We start from the raw sequence: 14,650 nt of genomic DNA, 5'->3' as shown, positions 1-14,650 counted from the left end.
CGTGCAGCTTGTTTTTGGAAGTTACATAGAAAAGCTAGCAAAATGGGCATTTGGTCTAGTGGTATGATTCTCGCTTAGGGTGCGAGAGGTCCCGAGTTCAATTCTCGGAATGCCCCAAATTCCAACTCCTTTTTTTTTTAATCATATTTGCATTTTATTTTTATTAAGTTATTTTTATGCTGTTGGACGAAGGAAATGACTAATGAGCGAGGGAGAGAAGAGGGACAGTTTTTGGCCGTTAGAACCTTAAAACGTGTCGAGTTGTTGTCCTCAAGTCAGGTCAAGGCTTCATCCCTCCGGCGATTCCATACCTTCAAAGCCTTTTCTTCTTCTTCTTCTTCTTCTTCTTCGACCCAAGTCATTGATCCAGCAATGGCGGTCCTTCAGCCCGGACCAGTCAGTGGCTTCCTTCGTCCGAGTCCTCCGTTCAGGAGAGAGAGGACCAGCAGCCGAGGAAGACGAGTCTTCTGCTTGCAGCAGCAAGTGCCGACGACAACTGCGGCTCCCACTAGAACACAGGTTTCATTCGCGTCTCAAATCCCAGCTCCATCTGAAGTACCGAACTTGGGATGCTTGTTCCTTTGGATTTAAATAGATTGAAATAAATACTTGTATGTGTTGCCGGTTGCTCGGGTTGATCATGATGAGCTGAACTCTGATGTTCTAGAGGATAATGGAGAGCATCTCAGTTAGCGGGGAAGTCGGTGGGGCTGGCGGGGCCTACTCGTATGGGGCACTGAAGAGACTGGACCGGGTTTGGTCCAGTATCTGTTCTGCTGAGAGGGGTAGCTTCCGTGTCACAACTTGCCTTATTTATGATGATATATTGATAACGGGAGAAACCAATGTACGAATATACGGTCTTCGAGCTGCTTATTTAGCTTCTGTTTTTGCAGTCGCGCAGGAGCCGCAGGAAGTAGTCACAAGAACTCAGGGTCTCTTGAGCAAGTCGGATCTAGCTGGGAAAGCCATAGATACGTTTGATGTGCTTGTCTGCGGAGGCACTCTGGGAATTTTCATTGCCACGGCCCTTAGTTGCAAGGGCCTTCGGGTTGGTGTTGTCGAAAGGAACATCTTAAAAGGGGTACTAATACCGTGCTGCAGGATACGTTTTTTGTCATGAGGAACAGCTGATTGATTTGGCAAATGATGACCGCAATGTCGTTTTTCCACGATTATCAGAGGGAACAGGAGTGGAATATCTCAAAGAAGGAGCTTTTGGAGCTCGTTGAAGTTGGCGTCCTAGCAGAAGAGGATATTGATAGGGCCGTAGCTGCAAAGTTTAATCCTGTAAGTTTGACGATTTCATTTCTAAGTTGACAGTTCCACCTTCGTGTACTGTGAGTCTTTGGTTGTTCAGTTCGAGAACTATTCCGTTAACAGAAGATTCACTTTTCTCATGTCTTGGATTGACCAGAACAGATGCGGGTTCGAGGGAAAGGGCGAGATCTGGGTTGAAGACATTCTCAATCTTGGTATTTCGTGAGTTATCACGTGCCAATCGTATTTGACTTTTAGCTTGAATTGCTTTGAGCATGTATTTTGACAGAAGTTCCCATGCAGGCCTGTAAAGCTCATAGAGAATGTGAGAGAACGTTTCACTTCACTTGGTGGGATCATTTTTGAGGGTTGCAGTTTGTCCAGATTATACATATTTGATGATGCAGCGGTGAGCATATACTAGTGATTGCTTCTTATCTTGGCAATTTCGTTCAAAACAATTCTCTTGCCCAACTTTCTGGAAGCATGTAATTTGATGTTTAAGTTATATTTGCATGTTGCACCTCTACATGAAAAATAGTAGCATGTGGACAAAATATTGGGAAATCATAAAGGACTTAGGTAACATCATTCGGTTATTCCGGTGGCAAATTGGTTGACCCGCTTTTGGCCTTTAGGTTTTGCAAGCAGCAGATGGGAATGTTTTGGCATCGCGTCTCGTCATCGATGCAACAGGAAACTTCTCTCCCATTGTGAAACAGGTCAAAATCTTGCTTTAATGCAATACTCATCGTTCCCATTATTAAGGGTTGATTTTTTCATTCTGCTAGCAACATGTGGTAGCTGAGCCTTAGCTACATAAGGTTCAAATACCTTGGTTTCCTGCATTCCTACTAGTTTTTATCTTGGTCCTGTAATAATCTTATACATTATCATTCCTAGATAAGAGGTGGAATGAAGCCAGATGGTGTTTGTCTTGTGGTGGGATCTTGTGCCCGTGGTTTCAGCAACAACTCCACCAGTGATGTCATCTACAGCAGTTCATCCGTGAAGCAAGTCGGAGAATCAAAAGTACAGCTCTTTTGGGAGGTTAGCTTGCTTTGCATATCAGCAATCTATCAAAATATCCTTTGTCATGTGAGTTAAAGCTTCTCCGACCGCTGAACAGGCATTCCCAGCTGGTTCTGGGCCTGAAGATCGCACCACGTATATGTTCTCCTATGTCGATCCCCAACCCCGTTGCCCGAAATTAGAAGAACTACTGGAAGCCTATTGGGATCTAATGCCGAAGTATCAGGTTAGTTGACAAGGTACCTCCCTTGGACATTTCCTAGAGCTTGAGATCGGCATGCTCTTCGACAGTAAAAATTTAGTTGCAGAATTGACAGTAGTCGTTATTGCAGGGAGTCTCACTTGACGATCTAAAGATATCGAGAGTAATATACGGCATTTTCCCCACATATCGTGAAAGGTATGATAGACCACATTATCACATTGTATGACTCTGAATGTTTGCACCAAGGGAACAAAGCTGAAGGGCTTCTTCCTCTTACAAATATTTGCATCCTGCATTTTGTTTTCTTACTGGATTGGCTTGAACAAATCGTTAAATTGTCGAAGACCATCTGGACTGTTACTTCATGTTAAATTTTGCATATTTACTTCTCATGAATAATAAGACCTTTTTTCCCTGCAAATCGGGAGGTTTGACCTGACAGTCCACTGCCGGCAGCTTTTGATCGTGTTTTACAGGTTCTCAATATTCTTTCTTCACTTTTTAAAGCCCTTCTTATGAGTTTTGTCGAATTATAATTATACCCAAGACTCATCATCGTATTCCTTTGCAGTTTGGTGATGCTAGCGGGATACAGTCACCAGTCTCATTTGGGGGTTTTGGTAGTTTGACCAGACATCTTGGTAGATTATCAGATGGTAGATACTTCATCTTTTACGATGTTGTAAACCAACTTTTATACCACTTATTGGTCCTGCCAGCAATCATTAATCAATTGTTATGCTTGAATGAAGGAATTTATGAAGCAATCACAGGAGACTTTCTCGACTCGCATAGCTTGTCTTTGTTGAACCCTTACATGGTCAGTGGCCTTCTCTCTCCTTCAGTGTGTGTTTGATTAATCCTTCTGGAAAAAGAAGGAAATCCTGAATCTTGGATTCTCGTACAACAGCCCAACCTCAGTGCATCGTGGCTGTTCCAGAGAGCCATGTCGGCAAAGCAACGGACAAGTGTTTCATCAGATTTCATCAATGAGCTTCTTTCAATCAATTTTCAGTGTATGCAGGTAATCTGTTGTCATTATCGATCGAAAAAAGTGTTGAGCAGTTTTTGATTCCTCCTATGCTCTTGCCAATCTCTGATCAGTTTTTGGCTCTCTTCTTGCAGAAGCTGGGGGACCCAGTTCTGAGACCGTTTCTTCAGGTGAGCTTCCTTCCATCTGCACAAGGACCCTTACGTGAGTAATCTGTCCCAGAAAAATAAGGTCTGCTGTGGTATGTTCTCTGAAGACTCCGGTTCTGTTACCGGTGCAGGATGTCATACAATTTTGGCCCCTCACCAAGACTTTAGGACTTGTTATGATAACTAAGCCTCAGATACTTCCGTCTATATTCAATCAGGTAATAAACAGTCAGCTTTGTACCTTTCTCTTCCTCTCCTCAAAGTTGCTGCCTAATCGAACTCATGCCACTGATAGCTGTCTCCAAAAAATTGACGGATCATAACGAGCCTTCCTGTTGCCTGTTTCATTATTCTGTCTTCAGGTGGGCATTCCCGTGCTGCTTGACTGGTCAAGGCACTTCTTCATGCTGGGCTCGTACACATTCCTATCGACCTTCATCGACCCTCTTATCAGGTAACAACTCAACATTGATTTTGGACAATAATTCTGCAGAAATTTTTTACACCGATATCTTTACATCATAAACGTGCATGAGAAGTATTTACAAAATCATAACTATAATTAGTTCGTCATCTTCTTGCTTAGGCCTATGGTGAATTCATTTCCCCCCAAGACGAAATACGAGTGGAAGAGAAATCTCGAGGCTTGGAAGTATGGAGCTGGTCTAGATTATGAGCTATGAGCTCATTGTTTGGATTGTCGGGTCCGTCGCCCATTCCAATTTTTCTTAATGTTTTTGCTCTGATATCTGAATAAGGTACAAGTAAACTAGAAGAGAGCACGATTACATATAAGAACTGGGGAACAAGTTATAGATAGGAGATATAGTTGGGGCAGCTTGTTCTTAGTTCTCGAGGAAAATTGTTCATTTACTGCCGGGCTGATCTTCTCCCTGCTTGGTTTCATAATGATGGTGAGAATCGAAAGCTTCTATATCAACATCAAGCAATTCCAGCTCAGACTATTCTAAGCTTCCGAACGGAAGCTATTTATTCGGCGATGGCTATTACCAATAATGTTTAGAAGAACCAAAGAGGATGAGAGCAGAGCAGGTGAAAACCTGAAAATTTGCTGCTAAATCCAGTGCTAGCGCATTTACTCTATCAACAACTGGAAGCTCCGTCACAACAAAGAAGCCACCAGTTACCTGAATGATCGCTTGAATTATGAAAAAGCAACAATGATCTCGCAATAGATTGCTGTAGGGATGAAGATTCAGGACTCCGCAGTCGAAAAGGGAATCAACAACAGATTCTCTTCAGACATTCATTCATGCCAATCAAGAACCCACCGTTCATTCTCACAGCTGATAGAATGATAACACATCACAGATTACAAAATTTGCCGTGCCCCTCTTAACTTATTCTGCGAGGAAACTCCGAGCAATCTATAACTATTCACATCAGATGGGAAGATATTAATAACCTGATAGTCATTCAGTCTTCACACCCAGTACTTTGCTAAGCTCCTTGATGATAGGCTTCTGCTTGATCTCGTTTTCTCGTTTTAGTTTCCATTTCTTCGACATGTTCTCAACCTGTAATTAGGAGGACAAGATGAGCTCTGCCGGTCTTCCCACAAGAATAAGGGAGTAAATAGAGGTCAGAAATTTGATTCGCATACCCATCCTCTTAGAGGGTCCACCTGCTCCTTGATTGTCTCAAACTTGGGATGAATCCTGTCTCTCACCTTAGCTCCTATATCATCACCCTGTAAAGGCAAACCGTAATCACCTTTTGAAAGTATGTATCTATCCTAGGTCTGTCAGCAAGTTGGATGTCGGATATGATAATAGTATGCCAACGGCGAACAAACTGGAAAGGAAACATTCTAAATATATTTGACTGGATGTAGCAACGGTGTGAAATATGATTTTTCCTGACTTAATCGCATCAATATAGAGAAGCAATAATGCATGCTTTCACCATGGCTCACAAAATTTTTTCAGAACATAAGCCCTCTCTGCTTGAAAGATAAGACGGCCAAGTGCGGATGCTAGCAGTATTGCAAACATACCTTATGGACGTCTAATTTGGAGGCTGCCACTCCGAAAACCAAAGAAGCACCACCGAAGATGAGCACTGTAGCAACAATGAATGCCTTCCCGACTGCAACAGAGAAGAATCATCGCATAACATTCTACTAAAAGCCATGAGAAAAGCTCCGAGCAGATAGAAAAGTCTTTTTAAAAGCTTGAAATTTTGATTCTGCTGAATTATTCAGAAAACCATCACGATGATGAATTAGAGATAAAGCAGGGCATCAAAACCAACAATCATCCCCAGTTCATCATACATACTGTAGCTTCTGAACCGTACATGACTCTTTCCCGTTAAAGCCTTTGCTCGTATAAAATAAGGAACTCAATTATTTGGTAGAAAACGACTTCAAGTCATGAAAATCCAATTCTTTCAACAAAAGGGGGAAAAGGTTTTGAAATCACAGCTTCTTCCTGCTCACACCAAGTCTTAAGTGCCAAGCTTAGACGGTTAAGATGAGAGACATCGTTTCCATGCGCATAACAAATGTTTCTCACCCAGGGCCACTGAAACCAACCAGTGCCTCTCTCAAAGTGAAACCCTTTTGCAGAATTCTCACAAATGCAAGCACCAAAAGTTTGATAAAAAGTCATAATATTGTCTCAACTCTCAACCAAAGCACAGGATCGGTAGAACATACTGTTTGCAAGCCCTTCAGCAGCAGCCTTCAACTTCTCGGGATTAATAGTTACATGCCTATCCTGACGCAACTCATTAGCAGTTGAAGCCAAAACCTTGCCCTGCACCTCTGGCAACTGCCACCTGCATGGAGTTTAGACATTGATTATGGATGCCAACATTGTGAAATGATGCGAAAGCTCATTGACAATCGCAAGTCATCAGCTTTGATGCTTTAGCTTCATTTGGGATTTTTCATTTCCGATCAACTCCAAGAACTAGAAGCAAATTCAAGAACACGATGCAAAATCAAGGCGCGTGATCGAAAACTCGGGGGGCAAAAACCAATCTCCAGGTTGAATTTAGCTGCACCGCTTCCCGATAGCTCAAATATCTTCCGCAAATTTCAAAAATTTTCAGCTGGATTAAACAAAACGCCTAGTTCCAAACCAAAATTAGCACGAGAAGAAAAACGGGGAGCAGACGGTAGGACCTTTTGGGGCCGAAGGAGACCTGGGGCAGGGTCAGGTAAGCCCTGAGAGGGTTCAGCGCGTCCGGGGACACGCCCGACCGGAGACGGGGATCCGATTCGAGGGCCCACTTGGAGGCAGTGGAGAAGGAGGAGGGATCGGACGGCTGATAATACAGCTTGGAGGGAAGTGAGTGTCTCAAGACCTCCGGAAGTACGTCCGCGGCGGAATCCGGAGGAGGCCCGGCGGAGGGAGGCTCGGAGGCGGCGGGGCGGGGCTTCTTCTCGGCGAGGCGGGTGACGGCGTGTTTGGACTCTTGGAAGAAGTGGGCGGCCTCTTTCCCGGCTAATCTCCCCGCCAAAAAACTCATCGTTCAGTTCGTTTGTCGGTCGGAAATCGGAATTGTTAAAATTTCCCGTTTGGGGGCTCTGATGTTTTGAAATTTGATTGGTCGTTTATTTATAGGCCCCTCGTTTTTTTTTCGTGCCGCTTAATTCAAGAAATTCTGATTTGGCCCCAAAGGTTTCCCGGTGTTCGTTTTGATCGATGCTGCTCGGAAATAACTTATGTGTAACTAATGTAGCCCATCTCGCAAGCTCCATCCAAATCTTTTACAAACCATACACTCGAGCCGTGATGAAAGGTAACATCCGAGCAACTCATCACATAATAAAAAGCGTCATTTCTTACATGGATTCTGAATGTTACTTTTATTAGGACAATCCTGCAAATAGTTTAACATGTAAGCAGCGTCTATTTGAATGAAGTTTCAAGCAATACAAAATCTTAGCAGTGTCTATCAGATTGAGCAATGTCTGGGAGATGTCTCATATATATATATATATATATATAACTTATATAGTCCATCTCACAAGCTCCAATTGAATCTTTTACGAACTACAATTTTGATTCGTGACCAGAAAGAAAATCCAACTAATAGTGTTTGGGTTCTCTATTGAACTCCACGCATTCTTTTACATTTGAATAACATTTTGAGCAATTGAAAGTCTCAGCAATGTATATCAGATCGAGCAGATCATAAGTTGTGGTACATTCTGGAGCTCTTGCGACTGTACTTCACATGACCTCGGTAGATAAGAATGATAAAGTGCGAGAAGTTAAGGTGGTAGACAAACTTTAGGTATTAAATTGAGATCATATGTTTCTTAAGGCCCACGGTTGGCTGGTGTCATTTTCTCCAATTAAATCCGAAAATGTTGACTCAGGTGGAAGAATAAAAAAGAACAAAAAAAAAGGAACTAAATAAACCATTAAGTTAACATCATATGAGTGAGATATGTTGTTGGTGGTATTAAATTTCGATTGGCATATACCAACCTAGGCTCTAATAAGATGTTGTATTTCCATTGGATTTATACGGGTTCAAGTTCATTTTCACTTAAAATCTCAAGCTGATAAGTGTTAGTACCCATGCCTCATATAAGCTTATGGTTATTTTTTTATTTTTCCCATATTCCCAACACTTAGTTCTATGGCCAGTGTTTGTTTCTTGTCAGCCAAGTTTTTTGAATCTTAATCAAAACAATCATAATATAATTAGTAGGATTGAATTCTTGTACGTCAATGGACTGTTGCTTGTTTCGAGTCATATTTTGACTACATAACAGCGGAAAAATATACGATCTTGATAAATCATGGGTAACATGCCGGCATGCTCACATGAAGCATTTTCAACCGGTTTACTTATATAGTTAAAAGAATTATTGATACGTTTTGCAAATCAAGCTTGGCCCCAAAAGGGGTGCTTGTGTTTACATTTCTCAGCCACACAATTTATTGAAACTAGGACCTGGCACTGCAGGCCAAAAAAAAAAAAGAGTGTTATGCATGTTTCTGGCAGCGGTGTGTCTACCTGGGCTGGACTTGGAGGTTTTTGGTAAATGGGCTGGACATTTTTTGGGTGAATAATGGGCTGGACTTTTCTTGAGTAAATAATGGGCTGGACTTTGAAGTTGAGATATAAATAAGTTGGATATTTATGTACGATTGATGATGATCCCTTTTAGTCTAACATTCACGGTGGTCATTGTGGACAAGTTTCCGGCTTATTTGACTATCAGTGGTTTTACTTATTACAAACAGATAAAGAATAATTTATAACTCTGTCCATATATATACTCACACATATACACACATTATGTATCCATATCCATATACATCTATATTACAAATAAAGGGCAAAAAAAATTAGAAGTTAGTGTACCTTCTCTCTTCTCAAATTGTCCATTGTAAAAAAAAAAATTATTAATTAAAAGGTGTGGAGTAAGTTAAAGGGACAAGTGGCTAATTTTATTTTTCCACTCGATGATAGGCATGTCCATGGGACTAGTATAAAAATATAAATAAAGCAAAATAAAATGGTACATGAGTAGCACTAGTAATCGTTGAACTTAGGACCTGTTAATTTCAAGTCAGTGTTTTATACTACTGCATTAAGACCCCTTTTGTAACTACTATATTTTCTCTCCACAACTCCTCAATCTCTTCTCTCTCCCATTATTCTCACTCCGTCTCTCTTTCATCCCTCATGTTCCTAATTAGCCTGCTTGAACTCTTTCATCTAAATTTTCATTACAAAATTAATTTTAATAAAAAAGATGTGCAAAGTAATAATGCACGCCTTCACCTAGTAACTAAGATATTACAAATTCGATACTTGTTGTAAGAGTATCCGTAACAGAAAAAGAATACATATTAGGAGGATATATGTGTGCGTGTTATTTGGTTGTTTGACTTTATGTTTGCATGAGAAACAAGCTTTAGATATAGATATAACCTTCTAAATGAGGCAGAAAAAGATGTAATCAAATTTTGGGATTAGTGAATCGCACTAATCGCATTTTACAAATGAAAAACCTACGGTCTACACACACAAAATGTCAAACTTTCATCACGTTAAAGAACCACACGTATGAGTCTAGTCCAGTCTAAACATATATATATTAATTTTGGGCAGGCATTTGACAGGTCCTGCATGAAAGTAAAGGGTATGTTTGACCACAAAAGGGTTCGTTGACTTTGAGGAACATCATCTTTTTGGTTTGGAGGAAAGAGCGAGGAGACCAAATATAAATAATAAATTCAACTGCGAAATGATTTTACTTTTCCTCAGCTTTACAACGTCTGAAAACAAACTCCCATGCGCGCCGCGCAGCGCACCTCAAAAGGTCCTACCGATGGTGGATGTGCGGTAGCGCGTGTGCACCACTTTAGGTGCTCTTCATCAGCTCCCATGGTCCCGCGCTAGCGCGCGCACAACGAGACTTCCAATCCGAAGTCCGATCGATGACAAATATTCAGTCGATCAGGGCCTATATATCGATTGAAAATATTGCTCTGATGACATATACCTTTTATGGAACTTCCTTACCGTCTTTATGTTCGGTATTCACTATTTTTCTCAGCAAGGGCTCTTGCTTGGGAAGTATGTCAAAGACAGAGAGATTCCATTTCCCCTTGAGTGTATTGATTGATCCGATGAAAATGCTAATTTGTAAGGTATTGGGAGAATGGAAATTCATGTTGGAAGAGATTTATATTTTATTAGGCCGATTCGACTCGAATTGAATTAATTGGAATGCATTAGATTTTTAGATATCAAATAATACGTACTGAAAAAAAAATGCTAGTTTACATTTTTTGTCTTTTGATTAAATGGGAAAAGGGGCATTTTCAATCCAAAATATCGCCTAGGGTTTACACATGTATATAGTGTATCAATATGTGAGTTGTTCCTTGCGCAAATAGTCATCATGCATGTCTTGTTGTTAATATATGGGATGTCATGCCTTGACCCACATGGTAGACGAGGATCTAACCCACTCGAAATCGATCATCAAACCGAACATTTCATGTTCACAGTGTATATATACGCATACATTATAATTTACGTTTGTGTTTGAATGTGTGTATATATATATATATGTGTGTATGTGTATTTGTATGTGTATATATATATTATGTGTGTATGTAAAGAAACATTTAATATTTCAAATGAATAGATTCTTTACTATTAACAGATATTGCAAGGGCCGCCACAGTCTATTTTTGTACTTCTTAATTTTCATGGCGTTTGTCCCGTCTTTCTATAAAAAAAATAGAAATATTTATGGTGCATTTAGTATCGGAGTGAAGTTATGATTTCGTTTGATTTCAAACTTTTAAAAATTAAAAAATGACCCATAAATTTTTTATTTTTCAAAAAATACCCCATTCCTTCTCTCTCCACTCAACCCCCCTCTCTCTCTCCCGATTTTAGGGTTTCAGACCAACCCTGCTACTCCCTCAAACGGAAAGCTAGTACTTTTCCCATCTGGGTCAAGGAAGTTCACGGCCTTGCCGCTTGGGGAGAGGGACAACCACAGGAACGATGACTTAATGATGCCATAGGTGCCATCCTGGGAGGGGGAGACCCTTAAGTTGGCGAAAAACGAGGTCCCATTTGAAGAACATGAGAGGCAGCGGTGAGGCGTGTGGAGGATGGCTTGGGCTGACAGCTGCGGCGGTGAGGCTCCAGAACTGGCTACACACAGAGGGCATGCAAGCAAAGGCAACGATCTCTGGGAGGGAGAGGAAGGAGAGCATGCAGATCCGAAGGTCCTCTAGGAACTCCGTGAAGGGAATCGCGTGGGAGCTCGAATCCATAATTGATTGCTCGGAATTAAGAATCGATCTTTCTGAGTCGAATCGAAAGCTCTAACTGGTGCGTTTGATTTTAGAGTTAAAGTAAGTTTGATTTTGATTTTGATTTTGATTGTAGAAAAGGACAAATGAGATGAGATTATAAATTTGACTTGGAAAACGTATATTTTTGTTGTGTAGTGTGTTGAGTTAAAATCAAAATCATGATTCTAAAATCAAACTTACAAATCAAACGGGTCCTTAACTTTCTTGATGGGCAAGAGGAGATTTGAAGGAAAATCGGGTAGAGAAGAGAGATGGGCATGAAGGAAGACGATGGACAGTGAGGAGAGAAGGGGTATGACACATTTTGAAAAATATTAAAAAGTTTGAGTCATTTTAAAATTTTAAAAAGTTTGTAGTAAAGTAGAGTTTAACTTTGTAATCAGACGAACCATAATACTTCCAAGAAAGGACAAATTCTTGGGAAAGGCCAAGGAGACGTCCATGCACACTAACTGCAGTCCGGACTGGGGAGCTCGATCGTCATCATCTGACATGTCTAATTCATCAGGGACAGGGCGTAGCAGAAAATATATATCTGTATACAGATAATAGATACATATATTTATATATAAGATTTGCACCGATTGCATGATTATCTATCTATCAGTTTTTGTACGAAATATATAATACATATTCTCATTTTTCTAATCAGGTTGTCAATTCGATCGTGGGGCTTTTCTGCTATTTGCATATATGTTTGACGAGTGAATTGGAGATGGATCTAGCAAGCATTTGGGTATAATAACTAATAAGTAGATGTACTAATTTGATACATCCAAACAGTTAAGACAAAAAAGAATCTGACCGGGTTAAACAATTCAAACTAATAAATATCATTTTAGCGCAGTTGATTAGCGTTTTGCGACTATTAATTGTCTAATTAGCATGGAACCCTTGATCTCTGAATTAGTCAGACATCATGCCTTCCTATGTGATTCAACAAAGGTCGATATGATTACTGACCGTGGACACTGGACACAGTGATATATATTTGCAATTATATGTATCTTTAAGCTGCACTTAATCAAACTCTGCTTAGTTCAGATCTATATATATTATATAGTGTGCCAAAGATATGCTTATTTTTTTATAGATTAGGACTGAATGTATATAAAAGAAATTATAGTTCATATATGCTTTAGTTTGACATGCATGCGAGAGATAATTAATCATCCCAACTACACATAATCAATCATTTATCACTCATTGATATAATTTCAATCATCTCACTCTCACAATAATATTCATATCATCTGGTGAACCATTTTACAAACTGCAACATAATTATCCAGAAAAGAAAAACGATATATGAAATAAGTTTTGATGCTTTATTGTTTCAACAACACCGATCGATCACTCTTTTATATATCTTCTGTACAGAATCTCTACTATTTCACTTATACATGGATAAATAGATCATACATAGATCATATGTATCCTTCATGAAGAGCACATATATAGTAGTCGATAAGCAAGAGACGATAAAGAATATGTATCTGGAAAATTAATTTTCGGAAAACTTCTATATTAGCTACCTCGCTAGCTATATGGCTAACTCGAGAGAGCTACCTCTTGTTGTGGAGAGGGTTCCATCCAGTCGGGACCCTTCGCTTCTCTGCTTCAAAAACCCTGGTTTTGCTGGCGAATGGAGGAGGCGCAACAGCTGAGACTTGGAACACTTGTTCATCACTCGAACCCGGGCTGTCAGGGAGTAGCTTTCTATTAATCGCATGAACCATCGGAGTTGAAGCGAAGAAGAGGAGAAGAGGAAGAAGGAAGAGGAGGGAGATATGAAAGCGATTCATAGTTTTTGGAAGAATGTTTTGAGGGAGACAGAAATGAAAGCTTCCTCCACACCTTTAAGTTATATATGATGGTTAGTCTTGGTCCACGTGTTTATACATTACCAATATTATTAAAAAAATCACTTTTTTTCGATTAATGAATCTAATATAAAAAAATAAAACACTAATTAATTACAGAGGCACATATGATCAAAACCAAAACTGAAAATTCTTAATTCCCAGACGAATTTTGGGTATTAACTATATTTGATATATAGTTTGATATATATATAGTTAGCGTATCAACGCTCTATACCTTATTTTTTTTATAAAAAAAGTTCACAGATATATATATATATATATATTATTTATATCCCTGTAGTGATGTTAATAATTTTAGTAGTATAGACTCTAGAACATATTCGGGCATCTCCATATATAGGATGACAATTTGACACTCTGTGCATCACGTCGCTTGTATATTGAGGATATAATACTTTTCCCGATATTTCCCATAGATGGATTGAAGTAGCTAGAGGCATTGTATGTGTCTAAACTAAAATTAAGGGATCAAATGTAGTTGTTTATAACAGTTAAGTCAAGATCAAATGCTGCATATATATTGTATTGATCATCAAAAATCAAAAAAAAAAAAAAGATCAAATGTTGCACCAATGGTATGGGGATGACGGTTGGGGTCGGTGGTAGGGTCAAATTCGATTGGTGAGAATTGGCTAGTATTAATATTCTCAACTTATAAAAAAATGATAAAATGAGCTAATGATCACCTCATTAATGGCATGAATTATAATCAGCATCATTTTTTTTTAGACCTTAAGACATCATTGCAATTAATTTATGATTAACCGAAACTAGTTATACCTTCTTTAGCTTACACACACATTTCCACGTAAATTATTTGAGAAATTTGTGTATCATTGAAGAAATGATCGGCAAATCACGTGTGATATTATCGAATAATTATGCAACGACCAAGATTGGGCAGATAAATATATCCGAAATTCAGCCTGAAAAGCCGAAAACGACTACATATATAGACATGTATATGCTTTAGACTAGAGTGAATTGAATAAAATCCGATAAGAAGAGAAAGTCAAAGATTAAATGCCGACGCACTCGATTGGTCTTGTGGAAATGAGCTTATATTATAAATCCCAATAGTTGAACGCGGGATTACTTTGATTTTCATAATTATTACACACGGGAATATTGTATAAGTATACACGCATATGGTCCCAAAGAAAATAATACATGTTTTTGAAGGTTTCATGCGTAAATGAGTATTTTAAAGTGCCGGCGAATATTGTTTTTTTCGTCTGTATCCAGAAAAAGGAAGCAAAATGTGGATTTGAAACATAATTTAATGACCGTTC

The 14,650-nt window shown here is 39.4% G+C and overlaps 2 protein-coding genes and 1 non-coding gene across 7 annotated transcripts; 2 read left to right on the top strand and 1 right to left on the bottom strand.

Annotated features, from left to right (window-relative positions):
* The first annotated feature begins 44 nt into the window (after nt 1–44).
* On the top strand, nt 45–116 carry TRNAP-AGG. Its single transcript has one exon. It is a non-coding gene; the product is annotated as a tRNA-Pro (tRNA).
* Nucleotides 117–221: 105 nt separating this feature from the next.
* LOC116206339 lies at nt 222–4,577 on the top strand. 2 transcript variants are annotated; one of them, XM_031539179.1, is made up of 18 exons: nt 222–519; nt 668–785; nt 897–1,084; nt 1,183–1,290; nt 1,418–1,482; nt 1,564–1,669; nt 1,899–1,982; nt 2,164–2,292; nt 2,390–2,518; nt 2,625–2,692; nt 2,940–2,973; nt 3,069–3,153; nt 3,250–3,317; nt 3,408–3,521; nt 3,623–3,658; nt 3,769–3,855; nt 4,000–4,091; nt 4,224–4,577. In XM_031539179.1, the coding sequence occupies exons 1-18, from the start codon at nt 373–375 to the stop codon at nt 4,318–4,320; spliced, it is 1,755 nt and encodes a 584-aa protein (XP_031395039.1). In that variant the 5' UTR covers nt 222–372; the 3' UTR covers nt 4,321–4,577. The 2 variants fall into 2 exon arrangements, with proteins under 2 accessions (XP_031395039.1, XP_031395038.1); XM_031539178.1 differs by having other exon boundaries at nt 224–519; nt 2,164–2,310.
* On the bottom strand, nt 4,006–7,183 carry LOC116206340. Of its 4 annotated transcripts, XR_004156662.1 has the most exons (7): nt 6,789–7,183; nt 6,318–6,439; nt 5,655–5,746; nt 5,262–5,348; nt 5,064–5,175; nt 4,699–4,785; nt 4,006–4,124 (listed from the first exon to the last, which is right to left on the bottom strand). XR_004156662.1 is itself a non-coding variant. In XM_031539181.1 (6 exons), the coding sequence occupies exons 1-5, from the start codon at nt 7,133–7,135 to the stop codon at nt 5,071–5,073; spliced, it is 753 nt and encodes a 250-aa protein (XP_031395041.1). In that variant the 5' UTR covers nt 7,136–7,183; the 3' UTR covers nt 4,636–4,785; nt 5,064–5,070. The 4 variants fall into 4 exon arrangements, 3 of the variants coding, with proteins under 3 accessions (XP_031395041.1, XP_031395042.1, XP_031395040.1); XM_031539181.1 differs by lacking the exon at nt 4,006–4,124 and having other exon boundaries at nt 4,636–4,785; XM_031539182.1 differs by lacking the exons at nt 4,006–4,124; nt 4,699–4,785 and adding an exon at nt 4,803–4,944.
* Nucleotides 7,184–14,650: the final 7,467 nt, after the last annotated feature.

This window comes from Punica granatum, chromosome 4 (genome assembly GCF_007655135.1).
Source record: "Punica granatum isolate Tunisia-2019 chromosome 4, ASM765513v2, whole genome shotgun sequence".
Lineage (NCBI taxonomy): Eukaryota > Viridiplantae > Streptophyta > Magnoliopsida > Myrtales > Lythraceae > Punica > Punica granatum.
This window is presented reverse-complemented; position numbering and strand designations above follow the sequence as displayed.

Excerpts from the sequence above, each read along its gene's own strand:
- LOC116206339 (XM_031539178.1), top strand. The coding sequence starts at position 373 with ATGGCGGTCCTTCAGCCCGGACCAGTCAGTGGCTTCCTTCGTCCGAGT. Across the intron at positions 2,519-2,624 it reads ATCTAATGCCGAAGTATCAG|GGAGTCTCACTTGACGATCT; the intron begins GTTAGTTGACAA and ends TCGTTATTGCAG. Across the intron at positions 2,974-3,068 it reads CTTTTGATCGTGTTTTACAG|TTTGGTGATGCTAGCGGGAT; the intron begins GTTCTCAATATT and ends ATTCCTTTGCAG.
- LOC116206340 (XM_031539181.1), bottom strand. The coding sequence starts at position 7,135 with ATGAGTTTTTTGGCGGGGAGATTAGCCGGGAAAGAGGCCGCCCACTTC. Across the intron at positions 6,440-6,788 it reads GTCTCCTTCGGCCCCAAAAG|GTGGCAGTTGCCAGAGGTGC; the intron begins GTCCTACCGTCT and ends AACTCCATGCAG. Across the intron at positions 5,349-5,654 it reads CCAAATTAGACGTCCATAAG|GGTGATGATATAGGAGCTAA; the intron begins GTATGTTTGCAA and ends TTGCCTTTACAG.